Source organism: Rattus norvegicus, chromosome 4, assembly GCF_021556685.1.
Source record: "Rattus norvegicus strain SHRSP/BbbUtx chromosome 4, alternate assembly SHRSP_T2T, whole genome shotgun sequence".
NCBI lineage: Eukaryota > Metazoa > Chordata > Mammalia > Rodentia > Muridae > Rattus > Rattus norvegicus.
This window is the reverse complement of record NC_141537.1, coordinates 156456488-156479091: the sequence shown is the minus strand read 5'-3', so window position 1 is coordinate 156479091 and position 22604 is coordinate 156456488. Positions and strand designations below refer to the sequence as shown.

The 22604-nt window shown below is 48.1% G+C and overlaps 1 protein-coding gene and 1 long non-coding RNA gene across 3 annotated transcripts; both read right to left on the bottom strand.

Annotated features, from left to right (window-relative positions):
• Nucleotides 1-844: 844 nt before the first annotated feature.
• Nucleotides 845-12852, bottom strand: Pex26 (peroxisomal biogenesis factor 26). Of its 2 annotated transcripts, none has more exons than XM_087656977.1 (5): nt 12295-12852; nt 10637-10777; nt 8978-9273; nt 6282-6428; nt 845-3413 (listed from the first exon to the last, which is right to left on the bottom strand). In XM_087656977.1, the coding sequence occupies exons 1-5, from the start codon at nt 12510-12512 to the stop codon at nt 3313-3315; spliced, it is 903 nt and encodes a 300-aa protein (XP_087513103.1). In that variant the 5' UTR covers nt 12513-12852; the 3' UTR covers nt 845-3312. The 2 variants fall into 2 exon arrangements, with proteins under 2 accessions (XP_087513103.1, NP_001100088.1); NM_001106618.2 differs by having other exon boundaries at nt 845-3416; nt 12295-12828.
• Nucleotides 12853-12952: 100 nt separating this feature from the next.
• Nucleotides 12953-21203, bottom strand: LOC147995044 (uncharacterized). The gene is made up of 5 exons (XR_015686976.1): nt 21081-21203; nt 19344-19429; nt 17553-17821; nt 15879-15960; nt 12953-13151 (listed from the first exon to the last, which is right to left on the bottom strand). It is a non-coding gene; the product is annotated as an uncharacterized LOC147995044 (long non-coding RNA).
• Nucleotides 21204-22604: the final 1401 nt, after the last annotated feature.

The window sequence follows — 22604 nt, the reverse complement described above, 5'->3', positions numbered from 1 at the left end:
TTTCATTTTGTAAGAGAAAGGAAAACTTGAAGGAGGGGTGAACACAGCTGAGGACCCAGCAGCAGTTCCCTCTGGGGCAGGAAACGGGACATGGGAATGAATGCATAGAAGGGACAGGCTTTGTTCCCCATAATGACCCTTCTACACCTCATGCATTGTTTTGTATGCATAGAACTATAACATATTAATGGCCTTCATATACATACATGCAGACATACACATGCAAAAAGCAGGGCATGTTACACGTCACATCTTCTTAGAAGTTCCTATCTCCTTCAGGAGCTGGCTATCCTGCTGCCTGCCCACCCCTACCTGATCCGGCCACCACACCAGCCCAGCCTCCTGCCTAACATGGGACAGCTGCTCCTGCTGTCCTAGGCACTCCTTAAGTTGGAATGTCTATTCCCTGTCACACACTGCAGACACCGGAGAGCTGGTCAATTCTATCTAGTTCTCCCTGGTACATCTGCCTATTAACAATTAACTCCGGCTAGAGAATGACAGAGAAGACTGCAGGTGAAGGAGGGGGGGCAGTGATAGAACACTAGAGGGTCAGGAGGCCTGGGTCTTATTCAGGCTGTGACTTAGGACAAATGGTTTCACCTTTCTGAGTCTCAGTTTCGTTAACTAAAAGAGAAGGTGGCTGCAAGATACCATCTGCAACTGAGACTCTCTAGACCCGACATCTCCCAGTCCCAGCATGCACTGCTCTTCGTGGACACTGATCCCCCTCTGAGACCAGCCAGTGTGTGAGGTGTCTTGGATGGCGCTATCTAAGTGCACGCAGCGTAAGACATTTTAAACATTCTAGAAGTCGCACTACAGAAAGCAGAGGCAGCTGAAATTAGCTTATTCAATTTTATTGAACCAAATATATCCAAAATATTATCATTTCAACATAATCAATATAAAAATCTTCCAGTTTTTTTTTAATTTAATTTTTATTTTTTTGTACTTGGTCTTTGAAATCCAGTGTGTATGTTTTACAATTACAGCATGTGTCCACATGGGTGAGCCACAACTCAAATGCTCAAAAGCTGCCTTTGGCTGATGGCTGCAGTGCTGGCCTACCAAACAAGGCCGGCCCTCCCTTCACTCTGACCTCTTAAGCCCAGAGCTGAGGACCAGCCTACATCCTTGGAAAGGTCAAAGTAACAGCAGCAGTTTGGGCTTCGAGTTCCTCACCTGATAGGCAGGCAGTGAGGGTACAGACAGCCCTGCGGCAGTCAGGTAAAATAGCCAGAGCCCCATGGGCCACCAGCAGAGCGACACTGAGGAGCATCAGGAGAAAGACAAGCTGGTCTGATCAGTTCAGGATTTCACAGCACAGGACAGCGCAGGCACCAGAAGCACGTGCCCATCACTCACTCACCCCTGTGCCTGGGAATAGCCACGGCTCACAAGAACTGTCCCTCAGGGCTGTGGAAAGTGCCAAAAGAGCCCTATTCACTCATGGAAGAGGCCCTGTGAGAAGAGGACCAACCTGTAGCCGAGAAGGCTGAGCCCTGGCCAACAGTCACCCACACAGCAGAGCAGGAACGTGAGCCTGACTCAAACACTGTGCAGCCTTGCTCTGCGGCTTCAGAGGCAAACAGTCCTGCCACCACCACGCTTTCCTGCAGGAGGGGCGGGAGGCAGAGGCTGGGAAGCAAAGGATGCTAGGTAGCTCTTGAGGGAGCCTGGAAAGCCAAGGATCTGGGGCAGAGCCGCTACAAGACCCTCCAGCAGTTACAGCGAAGCCATGACAGAGAGGCCTGAGGAGGGCCTGGCAGCTAGAACGCAGCCTGCTGAGGGAGCAGGGCAACACGGCAAAGGAGCCGTCAGCCAAGCCTGCGAACACTGGGCCTAAGTTTCCACTGAAGAGAATCTGGATTTTTATCCTGTGGGCCACGGAAGCCATTAAGGAGTTTCTTCTAGGGCAGTGAACATGCAGATCCACATTTCAAAACCATTGTCATAAGGTGTGTGAGTCACAGACACTCAAGAGGCTGGAGGGTGGAGTTCAGCACTTGAGCCCAGGCCTTCTGGGCCAAGTTGGGCAACAGTGAAGGAGTCATGGCCAAGGGATTTCAACCTTCCGGAGTCCTTTTCTCTCCCCAGCGATCTAGGGTCTGTTTTTGTTTTTTTGTAAGATGGTTCTAGTTACCAAGTCTTCAGGATTTTGATGGAATTCTGTCTGTGAGTTTTCCTCTTCTAGAGAAAAGCTACTGGCTCACAGTCCCTAAAAATCAACCAACAGAAAGGCTAGCAAACCCTCTCGGCACTCTTGCCATCCGGTGTCAGAGATCCGGAGTGGGTGGCCGGCTGAGGGCCTCCATCCTGGCGGCACCAGAGTATTCTGCACTTTCTTACACAGACATGCTGAGGCCTGTGCAGTGCCTCCTCCCTGGGGTTGTCCCTCTGACCCCCACCCCCAGCCCCCTCGGATCTTACAGCTCACCTGATTACCCAGTTCCATTTTCAGCTCCCAGCCCTGTGCCTGGCCTACTTTTCACAGCACAGGAGCAGAGACTTGGGCATTATTCAAACAACAGACAACTAGGACCCTGAGAAAGGACCAAGGAGAGTCAGTGGTGAGACACAGGGGACTGGACAGGTCAAAAGGTGGTGGGGTAGAGTGGGAAGACAGTGGGTCCCAGAGAGCAGTGCATGCCCCAGGCATGCTGGCAAACTGTGCTAAGACTCAGCGGCACCAAGAAAGATCACATTCCCCAGAGATAAGGTCAGGCAGGCTCACATTGCTCCTGTGGCTACCTGGGTGGGTCAGAAGCCACATCCTGTCTGAACAGAAAAATGCCTCTAGCAGAAAGCTGGACCAATGGGAGGGGATGGTGAACTGATCCCAGCCTCTGTGGGAGGGGCGTGGGGGAAGAGAGGACTCCGGTTTTACTGAATTCAGGTACTGAGCTGTGGAGGGGTTTCAGAGGTAAATGGCTAAGGGCCGCTCCACCGCGTTTGTGAATCGCAGCTCCTCCAGCGCCCGATCTGGAAGGTCACCCTCTGCCTTTGTCAAGAAACCACAATGTCTCAAGACCCAGTCCCTGCTCCTAAACCCCTTCTTTTTGAGGAGCTGTGCAGAATTCTGTGCGCTGGCCTCGGGCACCACTGTTCACACACTCCTTTTGAGGCCAGCCACAATGGGATACGGAAGGGCGGGTTCACAGGCAAGCCATGGCTCTCCCGCCTTGGCTCCTCCTCCTAGAACGAATGGGCCCACTGCCATGGTGCCATCTGGGACCCAGCCACTGGGCTCGGCTTTTCCGCTTCTGTAGATGGGGACTGTAAGAAGCAGAGGCAGCCACGTAGGACCACTCAGTCCCGGAGGGTGAGCGGGTAGAGCCGAGAAAGCGTGGCCTTCTGGATCCGGCGGAAGAGCTGGGTCAGCTGGTAGAGGAAGGGCAGTGAAGAAGGAGCTGCTGTGGGAAAGGAGAGACTATCGTGAGTGTTCTTCCCTCAGCCCCTCCGAGGCAGCTAGAAAACACAGCCAGGCTTCCTGCTATTCGCAGCCTCCTCGGCAACAAGAAATTTCACTTTCTCTGAAAATTTTTTTTCCAGTTGAATTACAATAACTTTAAATATTCTAGAAAAAAATCCAGATTTATTACATCTTAATCATTCTGGCATTTACACAACCGCTGGTGACTCTCAGAAGCCTACACCGAGCTTCTGGTGTCGGGCGTGTCTCAGGTGTGTCTTGCTTTCTTCCAAATGCCTCTTTCCTAACTTTCCATGCTTAGGCCTCTGTTAAAATTTTTCTTCGGGGCTGGAGCGATGGCTCCGTAGTTAAGAGCACTTGCTGCTATTGCAAAGACCTGGGTGCAGTTCCTAGCACCCACATTAGAGGCTCACGACCAGTTCCAGGGTATCTGACACTTCTGGCTTCCAAGAAAACCAGGCATGCATGTGGTACCCATCCACATATGCAGCCTCATACATATTTTTTAAGTCTAAAAAATGTCTGTTAAGCCCCAACTCCACTTCCTGAAAGAAATAATTAACAACCATGGGAGCAACGTCTACCACTAGGGAGAGCCATTTGGAAAAATTTCACTGCACTTTTTGCCTTTCTGTGCCTTTCAGTTTGAAGCCTTAGGACAGTTTGACGTATTTTACCACGAATTAACGACATTGAAAATTTAAAAAAAAAAATCAAAAAACAAAAAACAAAAAACTACCATTTGTTTCGTTTCCTTGTTTGGATTACAGACTTAAAAAATACATATTTCTACTTTTAGTTTGATTTGGGGAGGTTGGCCAGGTTGGGCAAGGATGACAGAGTTGGGCCTTCTGCTTTCGCCTCTTAATGCTGGGACTCCAGGTGGGAGCCACCACACCAAGTTCTTTGTGGTGCTGGGAACTGAACCCAGGCCTTAGTACATACCAGGCAAGTGTGGTATCTGAGCTCATCCCTGGCCTCCAAAATAAGGAATACATATTTCTCTCTTAAACACCCTAGCACCTTAGAGAGCTAGGACAGGGGCTTCAGCTGGCACTGGAGGCCAGCCTGGGCAAGGCTATGAGACACACACAGACCTGCTCCTCTAAGTGGGGGGAGCAGTGTTTAGGGCTAAGGAGATGGCTCGGTAAAGTACTTGCCAAAAAGTGTGAAGACCTAAGTTCGAATCCTAAATACTCACTTGAAAGCCAGGCATGGGGTAGCACATACCTGCAACCCCAAGGCAAGTGAAGAGACTCAAAAACTACAGCAGAAGGGCTGGGACTGCAGCTCAGTGACAGAATAGTCACTCCTCAGGGCTGAGGGCCTCAACTTAATCCCTGGCCACTGTCATCCTTATCATCACCATGTGGAGTAGCCAACAGTGCACACACGCGCGCACATGCATACACACACATGCACAAACGCATACAAACACATATAGACATGCGCACACGCATGCTTGCATAGTGGGAGCAGTGGGAAGAAAGGTGTTTATTCCTCTAAGGCTGGAGATGCAACCCAGTCCTTCCTACATGTATGTATGCCACATGCATGCCCAGCCCTCCATACCTGTTATTTTTCTTTAAAGTAACTGACCTTCTCCCCAAATTCTATTTGCAGCGCCACCCACCCCCCATGTGGGTCCTCCTCTCCTGAGGAGAGCTGCTCAGTACACACCCAAGTTTGAATGGTTTTCTTGGTCACCATTTAGGAGATCAGGGTTTAGGGGAAGTCATAAGGAACTTCTACTAAATTCTTATCAACTATGCAAAGTAGAGAGTCAAGGACAGATGGGAAATCACAGGAACTGAACTTCCCCTTTTCAAACGTGTTTTTCCAGCACTGAGAATGTGCTTCCCACGGTAGGGGTGTCTCTGCTCACCCCTCATTTCTGTCCTGTTTCTGGAAGCTGCTGGTGGCTTTCTTGTATAACCAACAGAGCTGTCCAGAGAGGACATTCCTGCTCAGAGTCCAACAAGTGAGAGGGGAGGTGAGGAAAACAGGGACCTAAAGTCAAAGGTTTAAAACCAGGCGAACTGTGTGGCTCTGGTCTAGTCACTCTGGTTATTAGATTTCTCAACCAACAATGAAAGAAAATTAAAGGCTTCTCATTTCTCCTTGGTTTTGAAAGTTGCACAATCCTATCTACATCTAAATTCTTGAGAAAGTACAGACTGCTTCACAACCCACAGAGAGTGACTCGGAAAGTCTGGCTTGGTGGTGCACGCCTGCAACCCCAGCATCTGGGAGGCAGAGACAGAAGGTTCGACACCATTCTGCACTATACAGTAAGACTTGTCTTTTGTTTTTGTGTTTCTCGAACGGCAGTCAGTCACCTAACTGTGGCCCAGAGTCCCATATCTGAGTGTCCACTACACAGGTGTTTTCCCGAGTCTCACCTCTACTCCACAGTGAGGCAGAAGAGATTAATCACCCAAAGGACTGACACATATCAATCAGGGGAAAAGTCTATAAACCAGAATATCATTTAGCTGTTTCACATTTTTTCACCCACATCGTCTAAAATATGTCAGACTTTCACTTACGATTTCAGGGTCATTACACGAGCCAGGAGACCTTAACTAATTTAGGTTTTACTATGAGAAAGCTTCTTAGCATTGCATTCTAATCAGAAGTCACCCCTGGATGGAGCAGGGCCCAGGTGAGTCCATCGGCATGCAGAGCAGCAGGGAAATGTTCTCCAACTGCTCTCCTAGGATCTGGGCCTGGTCTCCCCCCCAGGTGAGGTAGACTCTAGTTCTTTGTGGGACAGGCTCAATGTCACAGGAGGTGGCGCCCTCCCAGGCTCTCACAGACCCTGCCGCCACACCCCTTCACTCACCTGGATCAAACCGTAGAACCAAGAGACAGAGGATCAAGGCAGCCAGGAGGCCCTTTCTAAAGGGCTGGGAGAGAAGGTGGCTCACCGCAGAGCCACAAAGGCGGCGAAGCAGCATCAGCAGTGACAGCAACTTACGGGGAAATGAACCTGGCCAGGGGACAGAGCGTCATCACAGGGTGAGTCAGGCAAATCAGATCTGAAGAGTCAATCCAAACCAAATGAGAATGACTTCCTTGCACAACTCATTAAGCAATTCAAAAGAAAATACTAAAAGCTTAAAAATAAAAAGAGGCATCGTTTGCATAGGGGTTTGGTTTGCATAGGAGTTTGGTTTGATTTGGATGGAGATGAATCCCATGATCTTGTAGACACTTGGCAAGCATTCTGCCACTGAGCTGCACGGATCTTTGTGGTCTGGTAGGTCCACTGCTATCTCAAGATGTTTTAAGGACAGGCTGTATGAAGACGCAGTCCGTGCATGCAAGACCTACGCATCCATGTAAGCATTCTTCATATTATGGACTGACTTGTGTAAAATAACTCAGAGCCATACTTGTGGCCCATCGTTAACACGGAGAAACGGAGGGCCTTTAATATAGGCAGTAGAGAACTCAAGACTGGGAATGTGAATGAGGTCATGATCCCAGCAGCCCCAAAACAAGCAAAGCCCATCCTGACAGAACTCGCCACACAGGTTACAGATGTGCTCATTCTCACGTGGAGAATTGTTTGGGGAGAGGGAAGCTCTGCTGAGAAAATGCCTCTACCAGATTGCCCGTGGGTAAGCCTGTGGGACATTTTCCTAATTACTGATGGGGGTGAGGCTATCCCACAGTGGCGGGTGGTCCATCCCTGGGCTGGTGGTCCTGGGCTCTATAAGAAAGCAGGCTGAGCAAGTCCTGTGGAGCAAGCCAGTAAGCAGCATCCTTCCATGGCCTCTGCGTGAGCTCCTGCCCTGACATCCTTTAATGATGGACTATGCTGTAGAATGTAAGCTGAAGTAAACCCTTTCCTCCTCAAGTCGCTTTTAGTCCTGGTGTTTTACCACAGCAACAAAACCTAACTAAGACAATGGCGGTGGGCCTGGGCACCCCTCACCCCCAGAAACTACAACCTGCTAACAAAAGAAGTGAATCTATTCCAGAAGGTCTACACAGAAAAGTACTTTGGAGGACATGATTATAGTTTCCTGATTAAAATAACAGGTTTTCCTGTAAATTTTAAAAAGAAGAAGGCTTACTGATCGCTAATCTGTCCAAAGACAGACAGTGCTGAAAGAGGGGATACAACTAATTGCTGTTCTAGTTCTGCTCTGAAATGGATATTTTGTTTCTGGTGGTGGATAAGCACATAAAAATGTATTTGATGGAAAAGTATAGTTCCAGTGTGAGACTCCCCGGCTTCGCCTCCAAATGGCTACTCAAACCGTGCAGAAGCTCACTGAATTGTACAGCCTTTCAGTCTGGTCAATTTCTGTGTTTTGGTTTGTTTTTTTTAATTTGTAACCATCTTCCCCGTATCTAAATCTTTGTTCCGTTTATTTATTCCACTACACGGCAAATAAAAGGGATGCAACCCGAGTTTTCTAATCAAGCTTCACAGGCACCCGCACTCACACGCACATATCCAAGCACAGGCAAATGCACAGACATAATTTAAAATGAAATATATCTTGTTTTAAAAATCAGAAGGCCCTGTTTCTGGAGACAGGTGATTTTCTAGCCCTGGAAGTCTTCACATGCAGATTGAGGCAAGAGAGACTGAAAGGCCTGAGCAGGAAGGGTGGTCTAGGCCAAGGGCCTTTAAAGTTCCTGGAACAGACCAATCCCTCTCCCAAGTGCGCTCCACTGCCTCGTTAAGGATGCTACCAGAAAGGGGCTGGAGAGATGGCTCAGAGGTTAAGAACACAGACTGCTCTTCCAGAGGTCCTGAGTTCAAATCCCAGCAACCACATGGTGGCTCACAACCGAAGACAGCTCAGTGTACTCACATACATAAAATAAATAAATAAATCTTAAAAAGGATGCTACCAGAAGCCAGTGGATAGCACAACTATATGCTAAAGAACATGGCTGACCTCAGCTAAGAGAACAAAACACTCAAACAAAAGCTCTAGTTCGGTGAAGGCAGATAGGAGGCCGGGCGCAAAGACCCAAAGCTGAAGAAGGCCATTTTTATTTCATAAGTTACATATTTAAGCTATGAGTGTATTTTTTTAAAGGTTTATTTATTATATAAGTACACTGTAGCTGTCTTCAGACACACCAGAAGAGGGCATCAGATCTCATGGTTGTGAGCCATCATGTGGTTGCTGGGATTTGAACTCAGGACCTCTGGAAGAGCAGTCAGTGTGCCCTTAACCACTGAGCCTTCTCTCCAGCCCAAGCTATGTGTATGTTAGGGCCAGTGTTCAAAGGAGGAGTTAACGGCTCCAAGACAGCATGATGGAAGAAAAAACCCTAGCAAGAGGATCCCAAGGAGACACCTGATCAGACCCCAAAGGGAAGCGACTTTTCAAGTCAGTGTCAAGAGACCCCGCAACACCTCCCCATGTGCAGACTCTCCCTGCGCTCCAACTTCAGAGCCTGCTTGGTTTGTATACAACAGAGTTAGTCTTAAGTTCCTAGGCTTAAGAAACTCAGAACTGTACAGGGGATGCCACAGAACTCCTTAGCCACAAAGCCCTGATGTCCTACCTTCCTGCCTCAGCTTCTGGGGCTCCTGGGAGCTCAAATGCTCCTGTGTGAGCTGTTGTTGTGCTGTGTGGATGGCCTGGAGCGCCTCTACCCGCTGCTCCTCGCTGAAGGCCGCAGAGCCCACGGCCAGCTCCTCAGCCTCTGACAAGCGACCCAAGGGTAGCAGCAGCCGGAACAGGTGGAGTTTGGCCAGCGATCCATATTCTGGAAGGCCCTGGTTATCTGGGTCCTGGAGCCAGGCTCCGGCCACACCCAGCACAGCTTCGGGATCTTTCATTTTGCTGTATAAAAGGATGCTGTGTCCGAAACAACACAGTCCCCAAAAGAGAAGAGTCAGTGATCTACAGGTGGCTTCTCCTCAAAACCATAAATGTCTATAATCCTACCCTCCCAGGTCCTCCAGCCTGTCCCTCTGAGCATGGACACTGTTAAGAATTAGAGATCAGCAGCGGGGTTGGGGATTTAGCTCAGTGGTAGAGCACTTGCCTAGCAAGCGCAAGGCCCTGGGTTCGGTCCCCAGCTCCAAAGAAGAAGAAGAAAAAAAAAGAGAGAGAGAGAGAGAGAGAGAGAGAGAGAGAGAGAGAGAGAGAGAGAGAGATCAGCAGCTAAGAGCACCGGCTGCTCTTCCAGAGGTCCTGAGTTCAATTCCCAGCAACCACATGGTGGCTCACAACCATCTATAATGGGATCCAATGCCCTCTTCTGGTGCGTCTGAGGACAGTGACAGTGTACTCACATACATAAAATAAGTAAATCTTAAAGTAATAATAATAATTAGAGACTAGATGGTTGGAGACAGTGATTAAGAGTGAGTATTGCTGCTCTTGCAGAGGACTGGAGTTTTATTCACAGCACCCACACTGGGCAGCTCAAAACCACCTATAACTCAGGCTCTGGGATATCTGAAATATCCATCTTCTGGCCTCCAAGGGCACTGGCACTCATACGCACACACAAATAACCTTATTTTTTATAATAATAACTTTCTTTTAAGAGTTAGAGACTGAGGGCTGGAGAGATGCTCAGAAGTTAAGAGTGCCGGTTGTTCCTCCTGAGGACCCAGGTTTGATTCTCAGCCCCTACGTGGAGGCTCACAACTGCCTGTAACCACTGTTCCCCAGAATCCAATGCCCTCTTCTGGCATCCATGTGTACCAGGCACACGTGCAGTGCAGACATACAATGCATGCAGCACAGACTAACACTCAGGCAAAACACCCTTACACATAACAAAGCTGTGTAAGCCCGAGGCCCAGAGTTCGGACTTTGGCAGCCAGGTAACCAGCTAGACATGGCTCCACCCACACCGGTAATGCCAGCATTGAGGGGAAGAGGCAGGGGGATGACAGGCACTTGCTGGCTCTCAGCCTAGCTACGAAGGAATATGAGGTTCATGGAGAGACCCTGCCTCAAAGAATAAAGCAGAGAGTGATAGAGGACTCCAAGTACCGTTCTCTGATCTCCACGCACACATGCATGTGTACCCACATCCACACATGCCTGCTCCTTGTCCTTAATTGCCGTGGTGTGAGGTCTGAACTCAGTGAGGAGACCCGAATTCAAAGGGAACTGACTAGGAATGAGGACAAAGGAGTTGGGAGACTCTGACTCACAAGGCCCCATGATCCCACCCTGACCCAATACTGGCACGGGGACCTACCATAGCTCCAGGACTTTGGGAGGCAGCTTTTCAGGAACATGGTAATACCCGAGGACCCAGGACAAGGCTTCTCTCCATCGATCCATTTCTGCCAGAGCCTGGATCCCCACTACACACAGGGAACATTTCACCTCCACAACACTGACAACGGAAAAACACAAGTCAGCTTCATTCTCGTTTCCCCTCTCTCTACTCCATCATCCATGCTGGGGCGGGAAGCCAGCGTCCAACTCAGAGGCTACTACCTTTACCTTTTCTGTTATTTATTGGCCCAGGCCTCACCACAGGTCTCATGGGCTGCCATCCCACCCTGAAGTTAAGTTCTGGAAACCTTTTAGAGCACAACACACATCTCTGCATCTGAATGGAAGGAGAACTGAACAAACCGAAGGTAATCCTGTGGGAACAGCACACCTCGAACATGTAGCAAGCGGGTGCGCACTGGCAGAGAGTGGGAGTTGAGAGTGTGCTAACTGAGAAACGGGCTTAGAGTGAGGCTTCTGGCTGGCTGCTCCTATCGGAACTTAAGTGATCTTTTAGAATCATCTATGTCCAGCCGGGCAGCGGTGGCATTACTCTAATCCCAGCACTTAAGAGGCAGAGGCAGGTGGATATCTGAGTTCGAATCCAGCCAGGTCTACACAGTGAGTTGCAGGACAGGGCTACACATAGAAATCCTGTCTCAAAATGAAAAGGAAAAATAAAAATAAATAAAAAGTAAAACTATATCTAAGGGCTGGAGAGATGGCTCAGTGGTTAAGAGCACTGACTGCTCTTCCAGAGGTCCTGAGTTCAATTTCCTAGCAACCACATGGTGGCTCACAACCATCTGTAATGGATCTGATGCCCTCTTCTGGTGTGTCTGAGGACAGTGACAGTGTACTCACATACATGAAATAAATAAAATAAATCTTTAAAAAAAAAAAAAAACTATATCCAAGGGCCACAAAGCAAAGCCCTCAACATTCAATGTGCACCCTTTATACTCCCTAAAAGCACAGTCAAGTCTCTCCAGTTTTTGTTTCTCTGCTGTCAACTCTGACTACTGTGCCTACTCCCTCCTCACCGTGAAGGTTTATACTCCACAGAGAAATGGTGCCCCCAGCTGCCAGAGGAGGCCAATGCATTAGAAAGAGCAATCTAAAGAAAGGGTTTCCTAAAGGCAATTCACCCAGTCCTTCAACAATACCAGAACAGTGTACCCCCACCCCCACCCCACACACCCATTTTCCATGATCTGCCAAGGCCAGGAATAAATAGGAGGGTTCCTCTTTTTTTTTTCTTTTTTTTTTTTCGGAGCTGGGGACCAAACCCAGGGCCTTGCGCTTCCTAGGCAAGCGCTCTACCACTGAGCTAAATCCCCAACCCTATAGGAGGGTTCCTAAAGGAGGCTGCTACCTGCTTACTTAACTTCCTCACGACTGAACACTTAACACACGTCCACCCTGTCCTCCTGCACTGTAAAGAATTGGCTGTGGCGCCCCTCCAAACTGTTGCATGATTTGACTTCAGTGTGCAGTATTGTGGGTGCAGGATGAGCAACCAGGCTCTCTCAGAGAGGATCCCCTAGGGAGGGCAAGGTGTTTGGCGCAATCTCGCAATGCCAGAAATTCTGAGACCGAGCTCCTCCCCAAAAAGGAACACAGCCCAGCACGTACGTGCCACTCGCGGGCTCCTCCGCCAGGCTCTGCCAGGCTCGTTCGCAAGTCTCTAGTGCGGCGTGGAAGTCCAGGTGCACCACCAACAGGTCGGCCGCCTCTTCCAGCAGGTGCACCGCGGGTGACACAGCCGGGAGGGCGAGCGCGGGCTCGCTGCTCCGCAGAGGGCCCACGAGCCCTTTCAAAGGGGCTGCAGAAGTCGAAGCTTCGCTCTTCATAGCCAGCCTGGCTTCGACCAGGTTTCTTCACACGTCAGGAGGACAGCTTCGGAGCTTCCTGGAAATCCGGAGTAGGCCTGGTAAATGACCCGTAAGCCTCTCACTCTTCCTCTCCACGCCTCTCCAGATCTTTTTCTAGGGAAGGAACATGAAGGCGCTGGACCCAGGCACAGCCTAACCTTTGAGGGACTGGCCTGTTCAAAACTTAAGAAGCTGTCGAAGGAAGGCCCAGCACTAGTTCCTCCTACCCATAGACCTGTGCTAGAAGCACCGAAGCACCCAGAGTAGAGAGGGGGACAACAGAGACGTGCACAGGGAACTCACGGCCATAGACAACTCCGCCCCACTCCCTTCGCCACTACGGCGCACGCGCGCGCCCTGGAGCTCAGGATTCTGGGAATTGTAGTCCTGGCTTCTTGGGCCTGTGAAGCTTCGGGGAACCTCTGGCTCCCAGAGACTGTCATCTTCCAGAAATAACTCACCAGATCACCAGCTTCGCGGTGGGAAAGATGGGGAAGCTGAAACATTAGTGAAATGCCTTTGTCCTGTGAAATAAGATCCATTCCTCGCTAACCGGAAGAGGACGGACGGAGGAAATTTCAGTAAGGAGGTGGAGCTGCCTGCACCTTTATTCGTAACCTCAGGAAAAGAAGAAAAAGAAAAGGAAAACTCTGGAGCTGGCTATTTCCTTTTCCTGGGTTCGATGATGCTATAAAGTGTGGCAGAGTGCAAAAACGCTTTCTGTCTCATTTATTCATCTCTATGAGTTAAGGACAACTATTATTCTATTTACAGATGAGATAGGTCACACAACAAATAAGTCACGAAAACATTGTTAAACCAAAGAAAGCACTTTTTTTTTTTTTTTTTTTTTGGCTGAAAGGAGTGTCAGGGCGGAATGGAGTGTCAGGTAAAACTGATCTGTTATGGGGGCTGGAGAGATGGCTCAGCGGTTAAGAGCACCCGACTGCTCTTCCAGAGGTCATGAGTTCAATTCCCAGCAACCACATGGTGGCTCACAACCATCTGTAAGGAGATCTGATGCCCTCTTCTGGTGTATCTGAAGACAGCTATAGTATATATAATAAATAAATTTAAAAAAAAAAAAAATAAAGTCTTTTAAAAAAAAAAAACTGATCTGTTATTTGTATTCAGCAGATGAACCAGCAACACACAAGTGAGTTACACAAACTCCTGGATCCTGTGTTGTATGTGTAAATAAGGATGTCATAAAAATAAAGCCATGCACGCGTGTTGTCATGCAATTCTTCAATACAGTACTGGACCAATGTAAGAACTGATGTTTTATGTATGTGATATGTAAAAATAAATATATATGTATATTTTCATGTGTTGTATTTATATTGTTCGTTGAGATGGCATTTCTCTGTATAGCCTTGGCTTTCCAGGAACTCACTCTGTAAACCAGGCTGGTCTCGAACTCAAGGATCAGTCTGCCTCTTCCTCCCTAGTACTGGGATTAAAGGAGTGCACTATCCTGCCTGGCTTCCTATTAAATCATTTTACACAGACTCATAAATCACCAGTATCTGGGCTCTTCTGACAGGATTTCCTAACTCTCCCACATTTTTTTTCTTTTTTCTTTTTTCTTTTTTTTTTTTTTTTTTTTTTTTTTTTTCGGAGCTGGGGACTGAACCCAGGGCCTTGTGCTTGCTAGGCAAGTGCTCTACCACTGAGCTAAATCCCCAACCCCACTCCTCCACATTTATACTCAGCCTTAGTGGTTCTCTGTCTTCTGAACTCTCTCCCAAGCTTTTGTAGAATCCCTTGCTCCCTTAGTGACTGGGTAAGACAGCTAGGCGCTAGGCCAAGACCGCCTCAGCTCATTCATACATTGCTGTTCTTTCACTGCTAACACTGACACAGCAGCCTTTAAATGCCTGCAGAAGGTCGTCACACAGCTGAGACAGAAATGTCAAGTCTGTTAAAGCCTGGTTCTGTGACCGTGTAAGGTGAAAGAACCAGGATGTAACTTGTTTAAAAATATATATATTGTTTAATTTTCCCCCACTGGGAACTGGAGAGATGGCTCAGCAGTTAAGGGCATTTGTTTTGGTGGAGGACCTGGGTTCAATTCCCAGCACCCACACAGCAGCTCACAACCATCTTAGTTCTCATACTTGTAAGCCAAACAGTCGCACACATCAAATAAGATGAATGGATCTCACATATACATTCTATTTTTCTACATGTGTTTGTGTGCCTACACACAGGTGCTATGACACACATGTGGAGGTCAAGGGACAGCCTGCAGCAGACAGTTCTCTCCTTCCTCCTTTTGTGTCTTGGAGACCAATCTCAGGTCAGGCTTGGTGGCAACCTCCTTTACCCAACTAAGCCATCTCACTGGCCCCATAAATACTTTTTGATGCTAGTAGATGACAGGCATTGTCCAAGACCCTGAGAGGCCCACCGAAATTAAGGACAAAGCCTTGGTGAGTTTATATCATAATGGAAGAAACAACCAACAAAAATGAGCAAATGCTTATTAATCAACAAGTACGCACACCTGTGTACATCCAGCCAGTCCTGAGGTTGATGTAGGAAGATTATTATAAGGCCAGAAGTTAGAGACCAGCCTGGACAACACAAGAGTGTGTGTGTGTGTGTGTGTGTGTGTGTGTGTGTGTGTGTGTGTGTGTGCATTTTGTTCCATGCCTGCCAGTCATTTTATTATTGTCACTGATACAGAAAAATAGATCAACTCAGACAAGGGTCAGTCTGACCACATACTCTGTTAAGTTTTGAGGTTTGTTAATCTTAAGAAATTCCAAAACCCTAAGCTTCGCTTAGGACCAATCGAAATAAAGGTCAGTTAGAACTGTTCTGTCTAGCTAGCCAAAATAGCTTGAGTCAGAGCCGACCACTGGGAAGCACTTCCTGCACCTACACATGAGCTCATTGCGGTTTTTGCCTTTATAAACTGGCCGTGGGAAGCATTCGTGATTAGTCAGCTCTTGAGTCTGGTCTGTGGCCCTGATTGATTTGTCCTGGAGTGAATGGTCAATAAACTATCCCTGAACGACTGAGCTTGATGTACAGTGGCGTGGGGTGACTCGTGGACCCCAACAATACATACATGTACACATATACACCCATACACACATATGTACGTGCACACATACATACATTTAAGCAAGCAAAATGCATGGAACAGTGTGGTTAGAAGATAAAGACTAAGGAGAAAGAGAAGGGAGATGGGGAACCATGGAGGGACCAGCATGGCAGGTGCATTTGCCTTTGTCACCTAACAGGAAGTCCAAGGGTGGGGACAGAACACAGAAAACGTGGCCTTTTTGCTCTGCACTGGCCCCTGTTGTTGGGGGTCAGTATTTGGAGCCTCACATTTGGGTTCAGTATATTCTCTGCATCGTTTCAAGGAGACCATCTTCCTCCACAGACAGCATTTGCTCTCCTGCGGCAAATACTAGAACAAAGCAGAGACACTTGGATGTGAGTTGCACAGACCGAGGCTGTGGAAGTGTCTGACCATCATCTCTGCCTCCAATTGAACATTAAATGATAATGATATAACATAATGATAATTATGTTATGTCAGAATAACATAATTATAGGATCACAAATCACAATAGCTCATCTGTTTCTCAAACACAGTTGTTTTTAAAAAAGAAATTTTACGTGGATGGGCATTTTGCTCTGCATAGCCCGTGTACCATGCACGTGCCTGGTGCCTTACAGAGTCTGGAGGACAGTGTTATGTTGGTGTAATCATCTGTAACTGGTGAAACACGCCCCCCACCATGTGGCCACTGAGACCCAAACTTGGATTGTCTAGAAGAGCAGCAAGTGCTTCTAACCTCTGAGCCACCTCTCCTGCCCCTCAAACTGAGTTTAAACGTGTGCCCTGGAAAATCAGAACAACAGGGATTGGGAGATGACTCAGTAGGTGACTTGCTTGATAATCAGGTACAAATATGAGGACCCAAGCTTGAATTCTCAACACGCATATTAAAAACAAACAAACAAACTGACAAACAAAGCTCAGAGGGACACACCTGTAATCCGGCATTGAAAGTGGAAGCAGGAAGATCTCTGGGATTTGTTTTCTGCCTGAGACAGCCAAACCTGTGAGCTCTAGTGAGAGCAGTGAGAGACCACCTCTGGGTGTGTGTGTGTGTGTGTGTGTGTGTGTTGAGAGAGAGAGAGAGAGAGAGAGAGAGAGAGAGAGAGAGAGAGAGAGAGAGAGAAACAATCAGAATTGAAAGAGCAGCAAAGATACGTTACACAGACAAAGTGAGACTGCCACAGTGACCACTGGCCCCACTGTGTGACTGAGGCCTGGAAAACTCCTGAGAAGTTCCTTGCTATTCCTCATTTTTCCAGCAGATGGCAGAAGAATCTTAATTTTTTTTCCTTGCCAGAAATAAATTTCTCTATTTAGTGGTACAGTGACCAGAATGAGGTCAAGTTATTTAAAGCAGGAGTGGGATGTGTTAAAACTCACTTAAAAATAAGATCGTGTCGATATGTGCTAAATGCACATGTTAAGGCATCACGGGGGATCCCATTATTTTGTACATTTGATACACATAATAAAAACAAGCGTGTGCTTCATTTATCTGTCTCACTTGATCGTCAGCTGTACATGTGGGGGGCTTCGTAGCGGTTTCTGTGTTCACATCTAACCTTTGAAAATGATGCCCACAAATTGAATTTACATGAACTTTTTTTTTTCTTTTCTATTTTTTTTGGAGCTGGGGACCGAACCCAGGGCCTTGTGCTTGCTAGTCAAGCGCTCTACCACTGAGCTAAATCCCCAACCCATATGATGCCCACAAATTGACTTAACCACTGCTGTGACCCACTGTTCCCCTCCTCTGCATACACCCAGAGTTTCTCAAGTGAAGATGTATCGATCTTAAACAGAAGCCTACATATAATTCTATATATGTGAGAGTGACCATGTATGCCAGACTATATCTGGCCAGCCAGACTTCTCCCTGACTGTATCAATGGCCCTTAATACAGGATGTTTGGCAAGAACCTACTTTCTCTCACCGGCTCATTCTTGAAGTAAAACTCGGAGTAGAAATAAGTATAGTTCTCCCAGTCAACAGGGACTGGCCCCAGTTAGTCTCTGTAATGGTGGAATTATCTCATGGTGGGGAAAACCAGTAGAGCAAACAGGACGCCAGTCACCCCATCACAACCCAGTTCCTAGTGACTGCCTGTGACTTGGTCTTCTTCCTTTTGGGTGACGCCTTCAGGGCTCAGCTCAGTGCACCTCTTCTCAGGCAGATGCAGGTTGGTACCTGCAGGATGGTGGCCTGCCGTGGCAGAAGAGAAGTGAGACACTGGCTAAAATCTCTGCTCTGTTTGTGAAAGCTGGCCGACATCCACATAGCCACCCAACGTCCCCATGCCTCATTGGACCCCGAGGTCCTGGATGCTATCACCTGCCACAAAGAGCAGCTGCGACCATCAAAGCAAGATTGGGATAGCCCATTGAACCTCTAAATCTGACATCCTCCAGGCTAACGACTGGTGTCACATATTCAGGCTCAAATAAGGAATGGAAGGTCTTCTTCACCTTCAGTTTCTGGACTCTCTCTGCCTTAGTTAGAATTTCTATTGCTGCAACAAAACACCATGACCAAGAAGCCAGTTGGGGAGGAAAGGGTTTATTCAGCTTACACTTTCCACAGTGCTGTTCATCACCAAAGGAAGTCAGGACAGGAAATCAAACAGGGTGGGAACCTGGAGACAGGAGCTGATGCAGAAGCTATGGAGGGGGTCCTTGCTCAGTCGTCTTTCTTATAGAACCCAGGACCACTAACCCAGAGTTGTCACCACCCACCATGGGCTAGGTCCTCCCCAATTGGTCACTAATTGAGAAAATACCTTACAGCTGGAAGCGTGTCCTCATCTGAGGCTCCTTCCTCTCTGATGACTCCAGCTTACGTCAAGTTGACACACAAAACCAGCCAGTACAGTGACCTTACTTTTAGGAGCAGGTTGTCCTTGAACTTGTTATATAGCAAAGGACGACCTCGAACTTCTTCCTACCTGCTTTTCCTGAGGACTACGATTACAGGCACACCATGCCCAGTTTCTATGGTAATAGAGATCGAATTTAGGGCTCCATGCATACTAGGCAAGCCGTCTACACACTGAGGCACATCCTTACCCAGAGTTCAACCCTAGACTCATCTGTGCAAGGTCAGACATGCTTACGTCTCTGGTCAGCCTGGCCTTCAGATTGGCTCCACATTCCAAGCCAGTAAACTGTCTCCACGGCTGTTCCAGCCAACCATAGGCGCTCAGTACAAGTTATCGGTGCCAAGGCTCCATGGGTAATAGATCCCAGTATGTGTGGACCTTTGACCTGGTGCGAGCCAGATGAGTAAGTAGGGGGAGGGTGGGGAGAAGGCTTTCCCAAGATTTTGAGGGCGTGCCTCCTGGGCTGCAGACCTTCCAGGCATTTTTATGGTTCTTTGGTAAAGATGAGGCTCAAGGTTCAGGGCGGAGCTCAGTGTTCCTTATTTCTCCTCCCCATTTAAATGCAGCGCCCAGTAAGTAATGGCCAGGGTCCGGAGGCTGCTACAGAGTACATTAACATAATGATGTCTCCGTTTACGTAGCATGAGATTGACTCTAGGTGCTCCTCGGAGTACTGGAGACATTACTCATCTTAATCAGCCACATTACCACATGGACCATGGTGTCATTCTTAGTTTGTAGATAAGAAAGAGAGATACAGAATTCCAAGTAACTGACCAAGGTTCTAGAAGGAGTGTACAGAGAGAAGGACTTGACCCAGGCATCTGGACCCCAGAGTCCCCCTCTTACCTGGGATGTAACGTTGACTCTTCAGAACCCACGATGTTTGTCTCACTTACCCTTGGCAGCAACCATAGAAGGCAATAACATTGTTACTGAATGGAGGGAAAGGATACTGTTACTGTTGTCCTTCCTACTTATCTTTCTACTAAAGCTTAGGACCTGCCCAAGCCCCAAAGCCTTGTCTTCCATGGCAAAACTCCGATTTAACAAGTTTCTCAGAACTTTCTTGGCTAGTCTATGTCCAACACTCATAAAATAATAACAACAGCAAGAAAAACAAACAAATAAAGAGCTATTAAGCCAGGTGGTGGGTGGGACACACCTTTAATCCAAGTACTGGGGAGGTAGAGGTAGGTAGATTTCTGAATTTGAGACCAGCTGGGTCTACATAGTAAATTCTGGGCTAGCCAGGGCTACATAATGAGAACCTGTCTCCAAAAAAAAAAGAAGCCTCTTACAATTCTTGCTTGCAGTACAGAACACTTGCTCTCAGAGAGGTTGTTCAGGTTATCCCTGCTGCCAAAGGAGTAGAGTGTTCCCCTCCCCCACTGAGTTCAAGTTCCTTATTCCTTCTGCAACCTTCCACTATCTTGTCTTTTCCAGGTCTCTCTTATACCCCTTTGCCGATTTCCATATTTCTTTTTAATTCTATCATCTCTCTATCTGTGTCCTTCCTAAGGACAGAGACCAGATGTCACTCCTGTGTGGATCCCTGGGCCCTCAGCATGATACACACAGTGCTTTGAAGGGACATCTCCTGCACAGACGGCTCCAGTATTCCATGGTCACATCGGAGCACACTCGCTGGAGAGCGCTGAGTGAAAAGGGCTCTGACCCAACTCAGCCCTGCTCCTGAGGAAAGAAACATCTATCCCAGCCCCCTGGAGACCGAGGCAGGAGATCAGGAGCGCAAGGCCAGTCTGGGCTCTAACGTAAGACCCTGCCTTAGAAAGTAGGGGAGGGACATCTTTAATGATTTCTAGATGTTGCTAGCCCAGCCTGCCTTCTTGCTGCCTGTGTGTGGTTTTCCATGTCCTTTCTGGAGTTTTTTTCTTTCTTTCTTTCTTTCTTTCTTTCTTTCTTTCTTTCTTTCTTTCTTCCTTCCTTTCTTCCTTTCTTCCTTTCTTTCTTTCTCTCTTTCTTTTCTCTTTCTTTCTTTCTTTCTTTCTTTCTTTCTTTCTTTCTTTCTTTCTTTCTTTCTTTCTTTCTTTCTTGTTTTCTAGCGAACAATCTAATGAAACAAACCCTGAGGTTCTGACTCAGGGGCTCCGGGATTGGAAGGAGCCTTAGTCTACAATCAAGGAAACTGAGGCCCCAGGCAGCTGCTTGAAGAAGATGATAGCAGAGGGGCTATTGAAGATGGCGGGATGGAGACCACGGGCGTCTGCAGCTTAGAGAGGTGGATCTAACCGGTTCCGATCATTTCAAAGATACAAGCGACTCACCTAAGCTCCAGTCTCTCTGCAGCCAAGGCAAGAGGAAAGTCACCCACCCCGGGAGTCTCCCACCACATCTCTAAAAAGCCATCAAGGCTGGGGAGGTGGGGGCACCCTACGGGACAGGACAGGACAGGAGCAAGGGTTTGGGGTGTTATAGTCCCAGAAAGTGCTAAATACTGAGCTCCTTCTGAATGTGTGCTCAGGCGTCCAGAGCATCTTCCCAGCCCCCACCCCTGTGTCTCCGGTTCTCAGTGGGGGATGGGATCCACACAGACAAGCTGTCTCCAGGCACATACAGACTTGCCTGTGGAAAGTTCTCTGGGGAGAAGACTGCACAGTAGGCTCACTGCTGTCATCTCTTCCGTTTTGTATCCTGCAGAGGAGCGTGTTTGCTCCTGGGCATCTGGCTCTAAGTACTGTAGGCAATGGTGGCCTATTACAGGTTAGCTCGCCACGCCCTTTACCTAATCCCTCGGGACAAAGGGTGATTATGGGGGCAAAGTAAGCGTGTGGGTGAGTTCAGCGTCCTCATCTCTGACAGCCGGGATCCAAGGGACCACAAAGAATAGAGGTAGAAAAACAGGAATCCCATGTTACCATAGCAAACAAGGAAATGCATGTGTACACAGGCTCTACCTGAAACCACCATGTTATCACAGCCCGCGAAGCAAACAGGAGTAAGGGGGAAGGGCACACGTCCCCCCACCCCACCCCCACTCCAGGGCTGTCTATAAGGGCCCTGTTTCTCTCTGACTTTCTGTCATTATGATCTCCAGCTCCGCCTTGATCCTAGTGACACCATTTTCCTTTCCTGGAGAAGAATTCTGTGGGCCCGATGGAGCACTGAGGACCCTCCCTTCCATCCCGGCAACCCGAGACCTTATATGGCCTTGTGTCATTCTTGTTGGAATGAGATATACCCACAGTAAAAAAATTCTATCGATAACTCTCAGGGGCAAAGAGAATAACAACATGAAACCCCATCATTCAAAATGATCCTTTATTATGAAACATTATACGGTGGTAGTGGTGGGGTACCTGGCAGGTCCATGCCAAGGTGTCTTTTGAGAAATCACGCCATGCAATAGACGTGGTTTGAAGGGGGTTTATTTGGGGGAAGGGCGAGGAGTGAGGGCCTGAAGGAGTGGGTAGAGGCAGCCAGACAAGAGCAGAGCCATAATGGGGGAGGGAGGGGCAGAGACAGACAGAAGGGACAGAAGAGGGGGAACACTAGTCGGAAACACAGGAACATGTGGGAACCTGGGGATGGAGGGGGCGGAGGGGAATCCTTTCATACTGCCGATAAGTAATACTTAGCGATAAGTAATGGCAGCAGGTGATGACGTAAGCGATTCCTAGGTCCCTGGGAGGAGCCTACGGAATTGCCTGTTAGCCAACACCCTTACATTTAATGAACGCACAGTCTTATCTGTGAAATTTCGTACAATTATGCTTCACTCCCCTCCCACCACGGACCCATTGTCCTACCCACCCACAGTGTGTCCTGGGAGTCCTCGTTAGCACACGACTGGAAGTTAGCAGCGCCCACCACCTAAAACAAGAACTCAAGAAGGCTACTGTGATTTACCTGTTTGTAGTTCTCAGTTGCTAAGAAGCAGTCAGAGACCCTTAGGCCTTGTGACCATGAAACTTGAAGGAAAGTTCCAGAACTCTATTTCTCCTCTTCTGTCGAATGCTGATGGCCCCTCCCATTTGCACAGTACTTTACAAATTAACAAGCACTTTGAGCATTGCCGCGACAGGTTCGTAGCTGTGTTTAACGTAGCCTGACTGTGCACTGGTGTCTGTGCTAGGTCACTACATACCG

What these genes read in the sequence shown, in the direction of transcription:
- Pex26 (NM_001106618.2), bottom strand. Translation starts at nt 12,512, where the DNA reads ATGAAGAGCGAAGCTTCGACTTCTGCAGCCCCTTTGAAAGGGCTCGTG. An exon ending in GAGGAGCCCGCGAGTGGCAC is followed by an intron (nt 10,778 to 12,294) that starts GTACGTGCTGGG and finishes TTCCGTTGTCAG; the next exon opens with TGTTGTGGAGGTGAAATGTT. An exon ending in GGTTCTACGGTTTGATCCAG is followed by an intron (nt 3,417 to 6,281) that starts GTGAGTGAAGGG and finishes CCTTTCCCACAG; the next exon opens with CAGCTCCTTCTTCACTGCCC.